This window comes from Hippopotamus amphibius, chromosome 13 (genome assembly GCF_030028045.1).
Source record: "Hippopotamus amphibius kiboko isolate mHipAmp2 chromosome 13, mHipAmp2.hap2, whole genome shotgun sequence".
Lineage (NCBI taxonomy): Eukaryota > Metazoa > Chordata > Mammalia > Artiodactyla > Hippopotamidae > Hippopotamus > Hippopotamus amphibius.
In genome coordinates, this window is record NC_080198.1 from 31138146 (window position 1) to 31152472 (window position 14327).

At 34.4% G+C, this 14327-nt stretch overlaps 1 protein-coding gene across 1 annotated transcript in view; it reads left to right on the forward strand.

Annotated features, from left to right (window-relative positions):
- The window catches only part of DNAH12 (dynein axonemal heavy chain 12), a 194244-nt gene that overhangs the window by 27670 nt on the left and 152247 nt on the right, over nt 1-14327 (forward strand). The window contains exons 11-12 of the mRNA XM_057706474.1: nt 2932-3110; nt 7602-7737. Coding sequence (XP_057562457.1) covers nt 2932-3110; nt 7602-7737 — 315 coding nt within the window. The remainder of the gene's footprint in view (nt 1-2931; nt 3111-7601; nt 7738-14327) is intronic.

Sequence of the window (14327 nt, forward strand, 5' to 3'; positions counted from 1 at the left end):
TATTCTGCAACCTGTTGAACTTTATTAATCTTCATAGTTTTATGTGTATGTGTGTATATTGTTTAGGATTTTCGATATATAATATGTCATTTGCAAGTAGAAATTGTCTTATTTCTTCCATTTTAATATGGATGCCTCTTATTTATTTATTTTTTGCCTAATTTCCCTGGCTTGTACCCCTGGTATAATGTTGAATAGAAGTAGTGAGAGTAGATATCTTAATTTTGTTCTTGATCTTAGAGGGAAAACATTTTTTAAATCATTAAATATAATGTTAGTTGTAGACTTTTTCCTAGATACTGTTTATCAACTTGAGGACATTAGCTGCTATTCCTGTATCGTTAAGTGTTATTACCACAAAAGAATCTTAGATTTTGTTAAATGCTTTTCCTGTATCTATAAGATGATTATATGTTTTTTCTAATTTGCATACTTTTAACTGTATTTAGTTTTTGTGTGTTTATAAAAATACATAATGGATTCATAAATGTATTATTACTTTTATAAAATCAGTGATGATAAATTCTTTCATTTGTATTTTACCATATATCTCAATACAGTGCTCTTCAGAGAACAGGCACAATAAATATTCTATGAGTTAACAGCTAAATTTTTTGTGATCCTGGCCATACTTTTAGTATCTGGAAACCTTAAATCTCTAGGATGAGAACATGTTTCATCGGGTTTCACAGTGACTCTCTTCTTAGGCCTAGTATTTTGCTGTGAAATTTTCTAGAATTTTATAATTTCTGGATGGTTTACGTAACTAAATGAAAATTTACTTTTAGATTTAGTAATCTATCCCTGGATTTTTTTGTCAATTATGACATACTATAGTTGTGAATAATATGCCTATTTGGGAGAAGTAAAAAATTATGAACTATACATATATGTAGATGAAACGATATGATGCTTGGGATTTTTGTAAAAATAAAACAGAAGGAGAGTGGTTAGGGGTATAGAGAAAACAAGATTGGTCATGAGTTCATAGTTGTTGAAGCTGGATAATGGGTAAACTTTGCCTACTTTTGTATGTTTAAAATATTCCATTAAAAAGTGTAATATAATACAAAAAGCATGTAAAGCATGTATGTACAAATTTATAGGTAATTATAACTTAATAACTACCTAGATTAAGAGTTAGAATTTTGCAGTATTCCAGAAGCCATCCATGTGCCTCTTTCCAATCATAATCTTCTCCCTTCTTTATTGGGAACTATTATCCTGACATTTCTTGCTTTTCTTTATCGTTACCACCTATGTATGCATCCTTAAATAATATAGTTCAGTTTTGCCCATGGTAAGTTTATATGAAATATATCATATATGTATTTTTTGTGTTTTTATTCTTTCACTCATCATTGTAAAATTCATCCATATTTTGCATATAGTCCTAGTTTATTACAGCATAGCACTGCAATATGTGAATATGCCATCCATTCTACTGTAAATGGACATTTGTGTTGTTACCAGTGTGCTGTATTTTCTTTGATCCAGTTTATTTTATTTTCCATATCTGTTAATTACATCCCAGAAAAACTGGACGATGGCCCTTGAGAATAAGAAAACATCTGTTCTCCCTTCTCTTGTGCCATTGGCTCTATTGACTATTTGGTATATATATATATATATATATATATATATATAATATTTATTTATTATTTGTTTATTTGGTTGCATGGAGTCTTAGTTGCGGTAGGCAGGCTCCTTAGTTGTGGCATGCGAACTTTTAGTTGTGGCATGTATGTGGGATCTAGTTCCCGACCAGGGATCGAACCCAGGCCTCCTGAATTGGGAGTGTGGAGTCTTATCCATTGTGCCACCAGGGAAGTCCCTATTTTGGTATATTTTAAACCAAGAACCAAGACTACTCAGTGTAGTCTTTGAACTAACTAATTAATATCCTCAGTTCCCTTAAACATTGAAAATTTTAAGCCCGATCCACTAAGTACTGGAGACTAGAAAAATACAGTAGCCTTGAGAAAGAGGAAAATGAAAACAAGTCTCCTTTAAGGAAGAGTAAAAGGAATATGAGGCGTTTTGCTGAAGGGTGGAGATGAGGTGAGGAGGAAGGTAAAGAGGCAACATTAAAGATGGATTGTGAGGAACTTCCCTGGTGATTCAATGGTTAAGACTCCGCGCTTCCAATGCAGGGTGTGTGGATTTGATCCCTGGTCAGGGAACTAAGATCCCAAATGCCGCGCGACACAGCCAAAAAATTTAAAAAAGAAAAAAAAAGGAATTAAAAAAAAAAGATGAATTGTGAAATTAAGTCAGATTTGCCCAAAGTTGGTAGATATGTTTCACTTTCCATAACACTTGTCACAATATAACCTGTCGGGTTTTCTTCCATACTACTTTGCTTAACTTTAAAAAAGTATTCCAGTGTCTGGGTATTAAGAATTTGTACAAATTCTAATATCTTGGAACTTTGGTAATGACAGGGCACAATATTTCTCTCCTACTGGATTATTTTGATCAAAACCAAAAAGTTTCTTATATTTATTTTCCTGAAGATTGAATTAGAATTTTCAGTGAGGCATCAGTAATGGCACAAGGAAGTATTGATATTAGTCAGCTACACAAATTGTTACATGATACAGATTCGTTTTTTAAATCATAAGATGAATTGGCTTTGACGATAGTTTTTTTTTAATAGTTACTGAGGGAAATTTCACCTTGTGACATGTCCAGATATTGATGCTATTAATGACATCATATTGGATATTTACTGGTAGATTGGTAAATTTCTTAATGAAAGGACAGGTTAAAAAAGATTCGTGCAAAAATGGAAAAAATTTTAGTCAGTTAGCAAAAAGAAATGAACTTACATTTGTATCATATAATTAAGAATTTCACCATAATGCCATACTATAAAATCACAGATGAATTTGAAAATTCTAAGCATTTTTGTTTAAATCTTTTTTTAAGTTTATAGGAAAATTTTTCAGTCTTGCATCAGAAATAATGCTTTTGCCTCAGTGGGCTCATTTCCCTATGGTGCGTTTGGATTGTGAAGATTTGAAGACAGGCCTCACAAACAAAGCAAAAGCCTTTGCAAACATATTACTAAATGACATAGCTTCAAAACATAGGAAAGAAAATGAAAGGTAAGTAGAATTAGTTGCCAAACTCAGAATTATAGGGCTAAAAGAAATAGTTTGCTGATAACAATTCTTGTTTAAAAATAAAAGATTAAAATATAAGTACTTACAAGATTTTCTCCATAGCTGCCTCCTAAGGGGGTTTCTTTATAGCCCTATTGGTTTGGTTTCTTTTAGTTTTATTTATGCATTTATTTTTAAAATGATTGATTGATTACTTGATTGGCTGTGTTGGGTCTTGATTGCTGCACATGGGCTTTCTCTAGCTGCAGCGAGCAGGGGCTGCTCTTCATTGTGGTGTGCAGGCATCTCGTTGCGGTGGCTTCTCTTGTTGTGGAGCATGGCTCTAGGCACGTGGGCTTCAGTAGTTGCGGCACACGGGCTCAATAGTTGTGGTGCACGGGCATAGTTGCTGTGAGGCAGGTGGGGTCTTCCTGGAGCAGGGATCATACTGGTGTCCCCTTCATTGGCAGGCAGATTCTTAACCACTGCACCACCTAGGAAGTCCTGATTTGGTTTCTTTTAGTTTGATTCTGTTTTAGACTAGTTTTGAGGCAACACAGGATTTTTTTTAAGCTCTTTATTGGAATATAATTGCTTTACACTCTTGTACCAGTTTTTGAGGTACACCAAAGTCAATCAGCTGTATTTATACACATATCCCCATATTCCCTCCCTCCCATGACTCTCCCCCACCCTCCCCGTCCCGGCCCTCTAAGGCATCACCCATCATCAAGTTGATCTTCCTTTGTTATACAGCAACTTCCCACTGGCTATCTATTTTACAGTTGGTAGTATGTATATGTCTATGCTACTCTCTCACTTCGTCCCAGCTTCCCCTTTGCCCCCCGCCCCCCCCAGCCTCGTGTCCTCCAGTCCATTCTCTGCATCTGCATCCTTATTCTTGTCTTGTCACTGGGTTCATCAGTACCATTTTGCTTTCTTTCTTTTTTTTTTTTATTCCGCATATATGAGTTAGCATACAATATTTGTTTTTCTCTTTCTGGCTTACTTCACTCTGTATGACAGACTCTAGGTCTATCCACCTCATTACATATAGCTCCATTTCCTTCCTTTTTATAGCTGAGTAATATTCCATTGTATATATATGCCACATCTTCTTTATCCATTCATTTGTTGATGGGCATTTAGGTTGCTTCCATGTCCTGGCTATTGTAAATAGTGCTGCAATAAACATTACGGTACCTGTTTCTTTTTGGATTATGTTTTTCTCTGGGTATATGCCCAGTAGTGGGATTACTGAATCATATGGTAGTTCTATTTGTAGTTTTTTAAGGAACCTCCAAACTGTTTTCCATAGTGGCTGTACCAACTGACATTCCCACCAACAGAGCAGGAGAGTTCCCTTTTCCCCGCACCCTCTCCAACATTTGTTGTTTCTAGATTTTTTGATGATGGCCATTCTGACTGGTGTGAGGTGATACCTCATTGTGGCTTTGACTTGCATTTCTCTGATGATTAGTGATGTTGAGCATCTTTTCATGTGTTTTTAAAAAAAGAAATTGACATAAACCAGCTTTTGGATACAGGTTGCATGGTAATGAAAAGATCATAGACTTTCAGTGCTATTGGGAAGATCTGAGGTCATTCCTAACCACAATATTTACTTGTGTGTTACCTAGTTTATTTTTTTACATCTGTAAAATAGAGATAGTAATACCTAGTTTGCAGGATGGCTATTGATTGGATTCATGAACTACTGGCCTACTAGCTTAATGTCATGCAAATGTGTTTTATTTGTCTCATGCTGTCTTTTATTTATTCAACAAACTTTGAATTTGCTCTCAAAATTTCAAAATTAGGAGTTTTCATGCACACACACGCTCTCGCTCTCTTTCTAGATCTCTTACTTTTCTTGAAAAAGTGGGAAGACCATGCCACATTAGGCCTATAGTGGTAAATGGAGTTGAGAAGCAACTTTCCCTTTCACAGGAAGAATGGCCTCTGGTTTGTTCATCCAGTGCTCAAACAACTGATCCTCCAACTAATTTAACTTATTTGTTACCTGTTTGGCTCCAGAGGGCTCTTAGTTTGCAACTTCTATAAGGATTAAAACTAATATTTATATAAAGCACCTAGCACAGTGCCTAGAACATGGTACTCAAAAAATGTTAGCTATTATGTTTATTTTCCCAGAAGCAATGTAAGAAAATTATGTGCGTTGGAATCAGAGAGACCTGGATTTGAATCCTGGCTCTGCCATGAACTAGTGACTCTAGGCAAGTTAATTTCCCTGAGCCTCAACTTCCTGCGGTGCCAACTCTGAAAAATAATACCTTTCTTGCAAGACTAATGTTAGGATCACAAATAACATTTGTAACATATCTGGCACCATGCTTGGCATAGAATAGGCACCCAATAAAGGGAGCTATCACATCAATAAATATTTTTAAATGAATAAAAAATATATGACTGTCAGAAAAGTTAAGTATTGGTCAACCATACTTTGTACAAAACTATACGACAAAAAGATGTTGAAGAAGGTAAAGTATTAGACTCTTCATTTCTAGCAATCCCATTGAGTAAGAGCAATGACAATACCATAGTTAATTTAAAATTTTTTATGTTTTTTATGACTTTCTTGGTATTTATTTTTGTAATATCTGTCACTTTTCTGAAAAATTCTATTACTTTCAACAAAATAACTATCTTATTATACACCCATGACATAAGAGCAGCTGAAAAATTGTCCATTTTCCTCTGCCTCATTCATTCTTTGATTCTTCCCCATTTAAGTTCTATACTTGAGACAGATAACATCAAAAGGAGGAAATGTGTACCACTATGTTAAGCCCAGTTTATTAAATAAATTAATAATTACTAAAGAGCAGTTTTCTTACTTCACAGTTTGGTTTAGTATCTGCTTGGGCCATCTTGTTGCCAATAATCTTGTTTGCCTCCTTTTCTTTACTGTTTTTGTCTTTGTTTTTGGCCACGCCACGTGGCATGCGGAATCTTATTTCCTTGACCAGGGATAGAACCCATGTCCCCTGCAGTGGAAGCGCGGAGTCCTAACCACTGGACCGCCAGGGAACTCCCACCTCTTTTTTTTCTGCTGTAATGTCGCTCCCCAAGGGACTCAGATTCTGCTCTAGTAAGAAGAAAGCACCCACAGTAGGATGAGCTATCTTTTCTGCGTTATCAGTGTTAATGCGGCCTCCTAAAATGATAATCAAAAATTAACTGTCAAGCCCTACATTATCTGATTCCTGCTTATCTCTACAGTTTCTTGTTATGTCCTCTCCTTTGTCTTCACACTGCTCTGCTTGCCATTCCTAAACTATGCCGAGCTTATTACTACCTCAGGCTTTTATCCTTGCTATTTTTACTTCCTTGGAAGCTTTTTTCCTGATATTTGAATGATTCGTTTTTTCCTTCTCTCATCTTGAATATCACCTCTCTAGAGAGATCTTTCTTGGCCACTTTATATGAAATACTGTCCCCTTCTCTATACTCCTTCATTCTTTATCCCTTTATTTTGCTTTTTTTTTCCTTTGTAGCACTTTTTACTACCTTGTGTTATATATTTATGTGCTTTAGTCTCTCTCACCAACTTGAATGTAAGCTTTATGACAGTATGGGACTTGTATCAATCAAGGAGGAACTTGATCTATTCTCTTATATCTCCAATGGTTAGAACTTTGCTTAGCACGTTGTAGGTACTCAATTACTTATTAAGTGAATAAATAAGTAAAGTTACTCACATAATGTAAATGAAATACCTGCATGAACTAAAATTTATTTTTAAAATCGCTTACTTCTTTTGTACTTTGTTTTTTCAAGGGGTTTTTCTGATATTTCTAGTAATGGCATGATAATGCTGATATTGCAAAGCACAAGGAAAAGAATTCTATGAAATATACCTTTAGTTGAATAATGGCTATAAAGTATCTAGGTTCATACTTACCTACATAGATATTCTGAAAGAATCGTAGAGTTTTTAAATGTATACAGAGGTTTGATCTTTTTACTTGCCATATTTCACAAGGGGCACTAATAATAATAATAATAATTAAGCTGATGGTTATACTAACAATTATAGTTACCAGTAATTGAGAGTGTACTATGTGATAGGCTCTTTTACATTAATTACTCATTATTATATTACAACAGTCCTGCAAGATGAGTGTTAGTAACTTCATTTTACAAATATGGAAACTAAACCTTCAAGATTTACATAAGTTCTCAAAGCTAGTAGCAGCTGAGGCAGGATTTAGATGTAGGGCTGCTTGATCCAAAGCATGCACTATGTCACACTGAAAATGTTGCCTTAATTTTATAGATTTTATAGATGTATGATCTATCCTGAGTTATGTCAGATAAGTTATGCTTAAATATTTTAAAATATCTTAGTGAACTAACCAATTTTTAATGATCACAATATTTTATAGTAATCACAACATTTTATAGTAATCACAACATTTACTGAGTGTGATACAGCATTAACTACTCTAATAAAGCAGGATATTCTGTCAGTATTTGCAGTGAATTTGAAGCAATTAAGGAGCATGCATTAAAAATCCCTGAGACAACAGAAGAGATGATGGAGCTCATATCTTACATAGAAAAAGCCCGAACTGTAGGAATTCATGAGCTGGTTTCACGGATCAAGGTAAGAATTTTTAAGTTTACATATTTTAAAGTGTTTTTTCATTGTGAAATATGATAAACATGAAAGTGTATAAAACATGTAGCTAAACAAAGTTATAAAGTGAACACCTATGTTGCCACCACCCAGGTCAAGAAATAGCATATTGCCAGCACCCCAGCTTTGCATATGACTTTCTGACCATAATTATTTCCCTTCCTCTACCTCCTAGAGGTGTCGACTTGGTTCCTATAGTAACCATGTTTTTTCTTTAGTTCCACCATGTGTGCATCCTTAACAAAGGTTTAAAAAAATATTTTCTTTCATAGCTTCTACATTTAGTAGTATGTATGCATATGTCTTCCCCAACACAAGGTTGTATGCCTATTCACCTATGCTGTACTCTAATTTTTATTTAAAAATGTGAAATAAAGGGACTTCCCTGGTGATCCAGTGGTTAAGGCTCTGCGCTTCCACTGCAGGAAGCATGGGTTTGATCTCTGGTCAGGGTACTAAGATCCCGTATGCTGCATGGGGTGGCCCAAAAAACAAAAAAAGTGAAATACAACATACACCAAAAATTGCATAAAACATAAATTGTACAATTTAAAAAATTATAAAGTGAACACCCACTAATTATCATCCAGGAATAGAAACAGAACCTTGCCAACACCCTAGAAGCCCATCACAATCGCTTATCTTTTCCTGGATGAGAATACTATCCTGACTTTTAGCATAGTCATTTCCTTGCTCTTCTTTGTAGTTTTACCATCTAAATATGCATTCCTAATCAATATAGCTAATTTTTGTTTCATTTTGATCTTTATATAAATAGAATCACACTGTTTCTATTCTTTTGCATCTTGTCAGCATTATGTTAGTAATGTCATTGTTCCTTAACTTTCATTTATTTTCACTGCTCTCTGGTATTCCTATTATATAACTATAGAATAATTTATTGTTTTAATTTTACTGTTCTGGATAGTTGGGTTGTTTCTACTTTTGCTATTAAAAGCAATGCTTCTGGAAACATTTCTGTATGTGTATGCTGGCGTGTATATTCATGCATTTCTTCCAGGTGTTATAAGACATACTTATTTTCACCTTTACTAGCTAAGGCAAAAATCTTTTCTAAAGTAGTTCCAATTTTATACTCCTAACAGCACTGTTTAAGAGTCTTGTTGTTTTACATCCTTATCCATACCTGCTATTGTGAGATATTTTAAATTTTGCCAGTCTGTTGGGTGGCGGTCATTGTATTTTTACTTTGCATTTTCCTGAAAACAAATAAACTGAACACTTTTCATATGCTTATTGACCATTTGGAGTTCCTCTTTTGTGAAATATTAGTACTTGTCTTTTTAAAAATTAAAAAAAATATTTTATTTTAAAATTTTTGTTTATTTTTGAAATTGAAGTATTGTTGATGTATAATATTATATGTTAAAGGTGTACAATATAGTGATGTACAATTTTGTGATGCACAATTTTTAAAGGTTTTGTTCCATTTATAGTTATAAAATACTGGCTGTATCCCCTGTGTTGTACAATATATCCTTGTGGCTTATTTTATGCATAATAGTTTGTATTTCTTAATGCTATACCCCTATACTGCCTCTCCCCGCTTCCCTCTCCCCACAGATAACCACTAGTTTGTTCTCTATTTCTGTGAGTCTGTTTCTTTTTTTGTTATATTCACTAATTTGTTGTATTTTTTAGATTCTACATATAAGCAATATCTAAATATGCATTTTTCAGTATTCAATATATTCAGTATTTTTCTCTCTCTGTCTGGCTTATTTCACTTAGCATAATATCCTCCAAGTCCATCCATGTTGTTGCAAATGGCAAAATTCCATTCTTTTTTATGGCTGTGTAGTATTTCACTCCAGTACATGCTTTTACCCATTTTTCTTTTGGGTTGTGTGTCCTTTTCTTATTGATTTATAGTAGTTTTTTAAAAAATTGTGATAAAATATACATAACATAAAATTTACCATCTTCACCTTTTAAACTATGTAGTTCAGTGTAGTAGTTTCGAATATATTATTGATAAATATCTTTTCCTTCACTCTGTAATTTGTTTTAGTTTTTAATGGTGTTTTGATGAATGGAAGTTCATAATTTTAAGGCAGTCCAATGGAGCAATTTTTTTTTAAAGCTAGTGCTTTCTGTGTCTTGTTTAACAAATCCTTTCCTACCCAGGGTCATCAAGATTTTTTCTTGTATCCTTTTCTAGAAGCTGTTTAGTTTTGCCCCTAAGGTTTAGATTTTCAGTCTTCCTGAGTTTTATTTTTGTGAATGATGTGAGGTCCTATTTAATTCGTGTTTCATATGTATAATCAATCATGTGTTCACTGAAGAGACTTTACTTTCCCCACGGCTCTGCAGTGCCATCTCAATTATATATCAAGCGTCCATACATGTGCAGATCTGTTTTAAGACATTCTATTGTTTTATTGGCCTTTTGTAATCCTTGTATCAATACTACACTGACTTAATCAACAGCTTAATTGTATTAGCAATAATAAGTTTTGATACCTGGTAGAGCATGTCCTCCCACTCTATTCTTCATCAAGTTTCTTGCTTATTCTTGGCTGTTAGTATTTTCGTATAAATTTTAGAATTAGATTATTACACCCCATAAAATAATGTTTTGGGATTTTCATTGAGATTGCATAAAATTGATAATAAATTTAGAGAAATAGCGTCTTTCCAATATAAATTTTAGAATCAGTTTTTCACATTCTGCAAAAATCTGTTGGAATTTTGATTAGAAATGCATTAAATCGAGGGAGAGGATGGGTACATACACTGTGGAGTCTTCTAGTTCATGATATATCTTTTATTCATTTACCTCTTCTTTAACATCTCTTAATGTTTTATAATTTTCTCTGTAGAGGTCGTGTACATCTTTTGTAGTTATATTTTCAAGTACTTGGTATCTTTTAATGTTATATGAAATTATACCTTAAATTTTTCATCTTAGTTACTTGAATACAGAAATACAATTAACTTATGTAAATAATCAATGGACTTTAAAAAATAGTTTTAGATTTACAGAAAAACCTAGTAGATAGTACAGAGAGTTCCCATGTTACACAAACACCCTCACACACTCAATTTTCTCATTATTAACATCTTATATGTTAATATGGTACATTTGTTACAATTAATAAACCAATATTGTTATATTATTAACTAAAGTTCATAGTTTATTCAGACTTCCTTAGTGTTTACTGAAAGCCCTTTCTCTATCTCAGGAACTCATCTGAGATGCTACATTGTATCTAGTTGTCACATCTACTTAGGCTTCCCTTGACTCTGAGGGTTTCTTAGATTTTCCTTGTTTTTGATGATCTTGACAGTTTTGAGAAGTTGGAATTTGTCGGCTATTTTTCTCATCATTAGAATGGGGTAGTCGGTTTTTAGGAGGAGAATCACAAACGTAAAGTGCCATTTTCATTATATCATATCAAGGGTGCATATTATGAACATGACATCACTATTGACGTTGAGCTTGATCACCAGGTTAAAGTAGTATTTATGTCTCTCCACACTTTTTCTCTGCCTTTCCATACTGCCCTCTTTGGAAGGAAGTCACTATATACATTTACACTTAACAATGAGGGAGTTGTGTTCTCCTCCTTTATTTATTTATTTATTTATTTAATTTTTTATTGTTTATTGTTTACAATAAACTGCATATATTTAGAGTGTACAATTTGGTATCCCAATCTCCCAATTCATTCCCCCCTCAACCCTCCCCGCTTTCCCCACTTGGTGTCCATATGTTTGTTCTCTACATCTGTGTCTCTATTTCTGCCTGGCAAACCGGTTGATTTGTACCATTTTTCTATAGTCCACATGTATGTGTTAATATACGATATTTGTTTTTCTCTTTCTGACTCACTTCACTCTGTATGACAGTCTCTAGGTCCATCCATATCTCTAAAAATGTCCCAGTTTGATTGCTTTATACAGCTGAGTAATATTCCATTGTATATATGTGCCACATCTTCTTTATCCATTCACCTGTTGATGGACATTTAGGTTGCTTCCATGTCCTGGCTATTGTAAATAGTGCTGCAATGAACATTGGGGTGCATGTGTCTTTTTGAATGATGGTGTTCTCTGGGTATATGCCCAGGAGTGGGATTGCTGGGTCATATGGTAACTCTATTTTTAGTTTTGCAAGGAACCTCCATACTGTTCTCCATAATGGCTGTATCAATTTACATTCCCACCAGCAGTGCAAGAGCGTTCCCTTTTCTCCACACCCTCTCCAGCATTTACTGTTTGTCGATTTTCTGATGATGCCCATTCTAACCGGTGTGAGGTGATACCTCATTGTAGTTTTGATTTGCATTTCTCTAAGAATTAATGATGTTGAGCAGCTTTTCATGTGCCTCTTGGCTATCCGTATGTCTTCTTTGGAGAAATGCCTATTTAGGTCTTCTGCCCATTTTTTGATTGGGTTGTTTGTTTTTTTGATATTGAGCTGGATAAACTGTTTATATATTTTGGAGATGAATCCTTTGTCTGCTGATTCGTTTGCAAATATTTTCTGCCATTCTGAGGGTTGTCTTTTTGTCTTGCTTATAGTTTCCTTTGCTGTGCAGAAGCTTTGAAGTTTCATTAGGTCCCACTTATTTATTTTTGTTTTTATTTCCGTTATTCTAGGGGGTGGATCAGAAAAGATCTTGCTGTTATTTATGTCGAAGAGTGTTCTTCCTATGTTTTCCTCTAGGAGTTTTATAGTGTCTGGCCTTACATGTAGGTCTTTAATCCATTTGGAGTTTATTTTTGTGTATGGTGTTAGGAAGTGTTCTAATTTCATTCTTTTACATGTAGCTGTCCAGTTTTCCCAGCACCACTTATTGAAGAGGCTGCCTTTTCTCCATTGTATATCCTTGGCTGCTTTGTCATAGATTAGTTGACCGTAGTTTATCTCTGGGCTTTCTATCCTGTTCTACTGATCTGTATTTCTGTTTTTGTGCCAGTACCATACTGTCTTGATCACTGTGGCCTTGTAGTATAGCCTGAAGTCAGGAAGCCTGATTCCATCAACTCCGTCTTTCCTTCTCAAGATTGCTTTGGCTATTCGGGGTCTTTTGCGTTTCCATACAAATCATAAAATTTCTTGTTCTGGTTCTGTGAAAAATGCCATTGGTAATTTGATTGGGATTGCATTGAATCTGTAAATTGCTTTGGTAATATAGTCATTTTCACAAAATTGATTCTTCCAATCCAGGAACATGGTATGTCCCTTCATCTGTTTGTGTCGTCTTTGATTTCTTTCATTAGTGTCTTATAGTTTTCTGAGTACAGGTCTTTACCTCCTTGGTTAGGTTTATTCCTAAGTATTTTATTCTTTTTGTTGCAGTGGTGAATGGGATTGTTTCCTTAATTTCTCTTTCTGCTCTTTCGTTGTTAATGTGTAGAAATGCAAGAGATTTCTGTGTGTTAATTTTGTATCCTGCAACTTTACCAAATTCATTGATTAGCTCAAGTAGTTTTCTGGTGGCATCTTTAGGATTTTCTATGTATAGTATCATGTCATCTGCAAACAGTGACAGTTTTACTTCTTCTTTTCCAATTTGGATTCCTTTGATTTCTTTTTTTTCTCTGATTGCTGTGGCAAGGACTTCCAAAACTATGTTGAACAGTAGTGGCGAGAGTGGACATCCTTGTCTTGTTCCTGATCTTAGAGGGAATGCTTGCAGTGTTTCACCATTGAGAATGATGTTTGCTGTGGGTTTGTCATATATGGCCTTTATCATGTTGAGGTAGGTTCCCTCTATGCCCACCTTCTGGAGAGTTTTTATCAAAAATGGGTGTTGAATTTTGTCAAAAGCTTTTTCTGCATCTATTGAGATGATCATGTGGTTTTTATCCTTCAGTTTGTTAATATGGTGTATCACATTGATTTGCATATGTTGAAGAATCCTTGCATTCCTGGGATGAACCCCACTTGATCATGGTGTATGATCCTTTTAATGTGTTGTTGGATTCTGTTGGCTAGTATTTTGTTGAGGATTTTTGCATCTAAATTCATCAGTGATATTGGTCTGTAGTTTTCTTTTTTTGTAGTATCCTTGTCTGGTTTTGGTATCAGGGTGATGATGGCATCATAAAATGAGTTTGGGAGTGTTCCTTCCTCTGCAATTTTTTGGAAGCGTTTGAGAAGGATGGGTGTTAGCTCTTCTCTAAATGTTTGATAAAATTCACCTGTGAATCCATCTGGTCCTGGACTTTTGTTTGTTGGGAGATTTTTAATCACAGTTTCAATTTCATTACTTGTGATTGGTCTGTTCATATTTTCTATGTCTTCCTGATTCAGTCTTGGAAGGTTATACTTTTCTAAGAATCTGTCCATTTCATCCAGGTTGTCCATTTTATTGGCATATAGTTGCTTGTAGTAATCTCTTATGGTGCTTTTTATTTCTGCGGTGTCCGTTGTAACTTCTCCTGTTTCATATCTAATTTTATTGATTTGAGTCCTCTCCCTCTTTTTCTTGATGAGTCTTGCTAGAGGTTTATCGATTTTATTTATCTTCTCAAAGAACTAGCTTTTAGTTTTATTGATTTTTGCTGTTGTTTTCTTTGTTTCT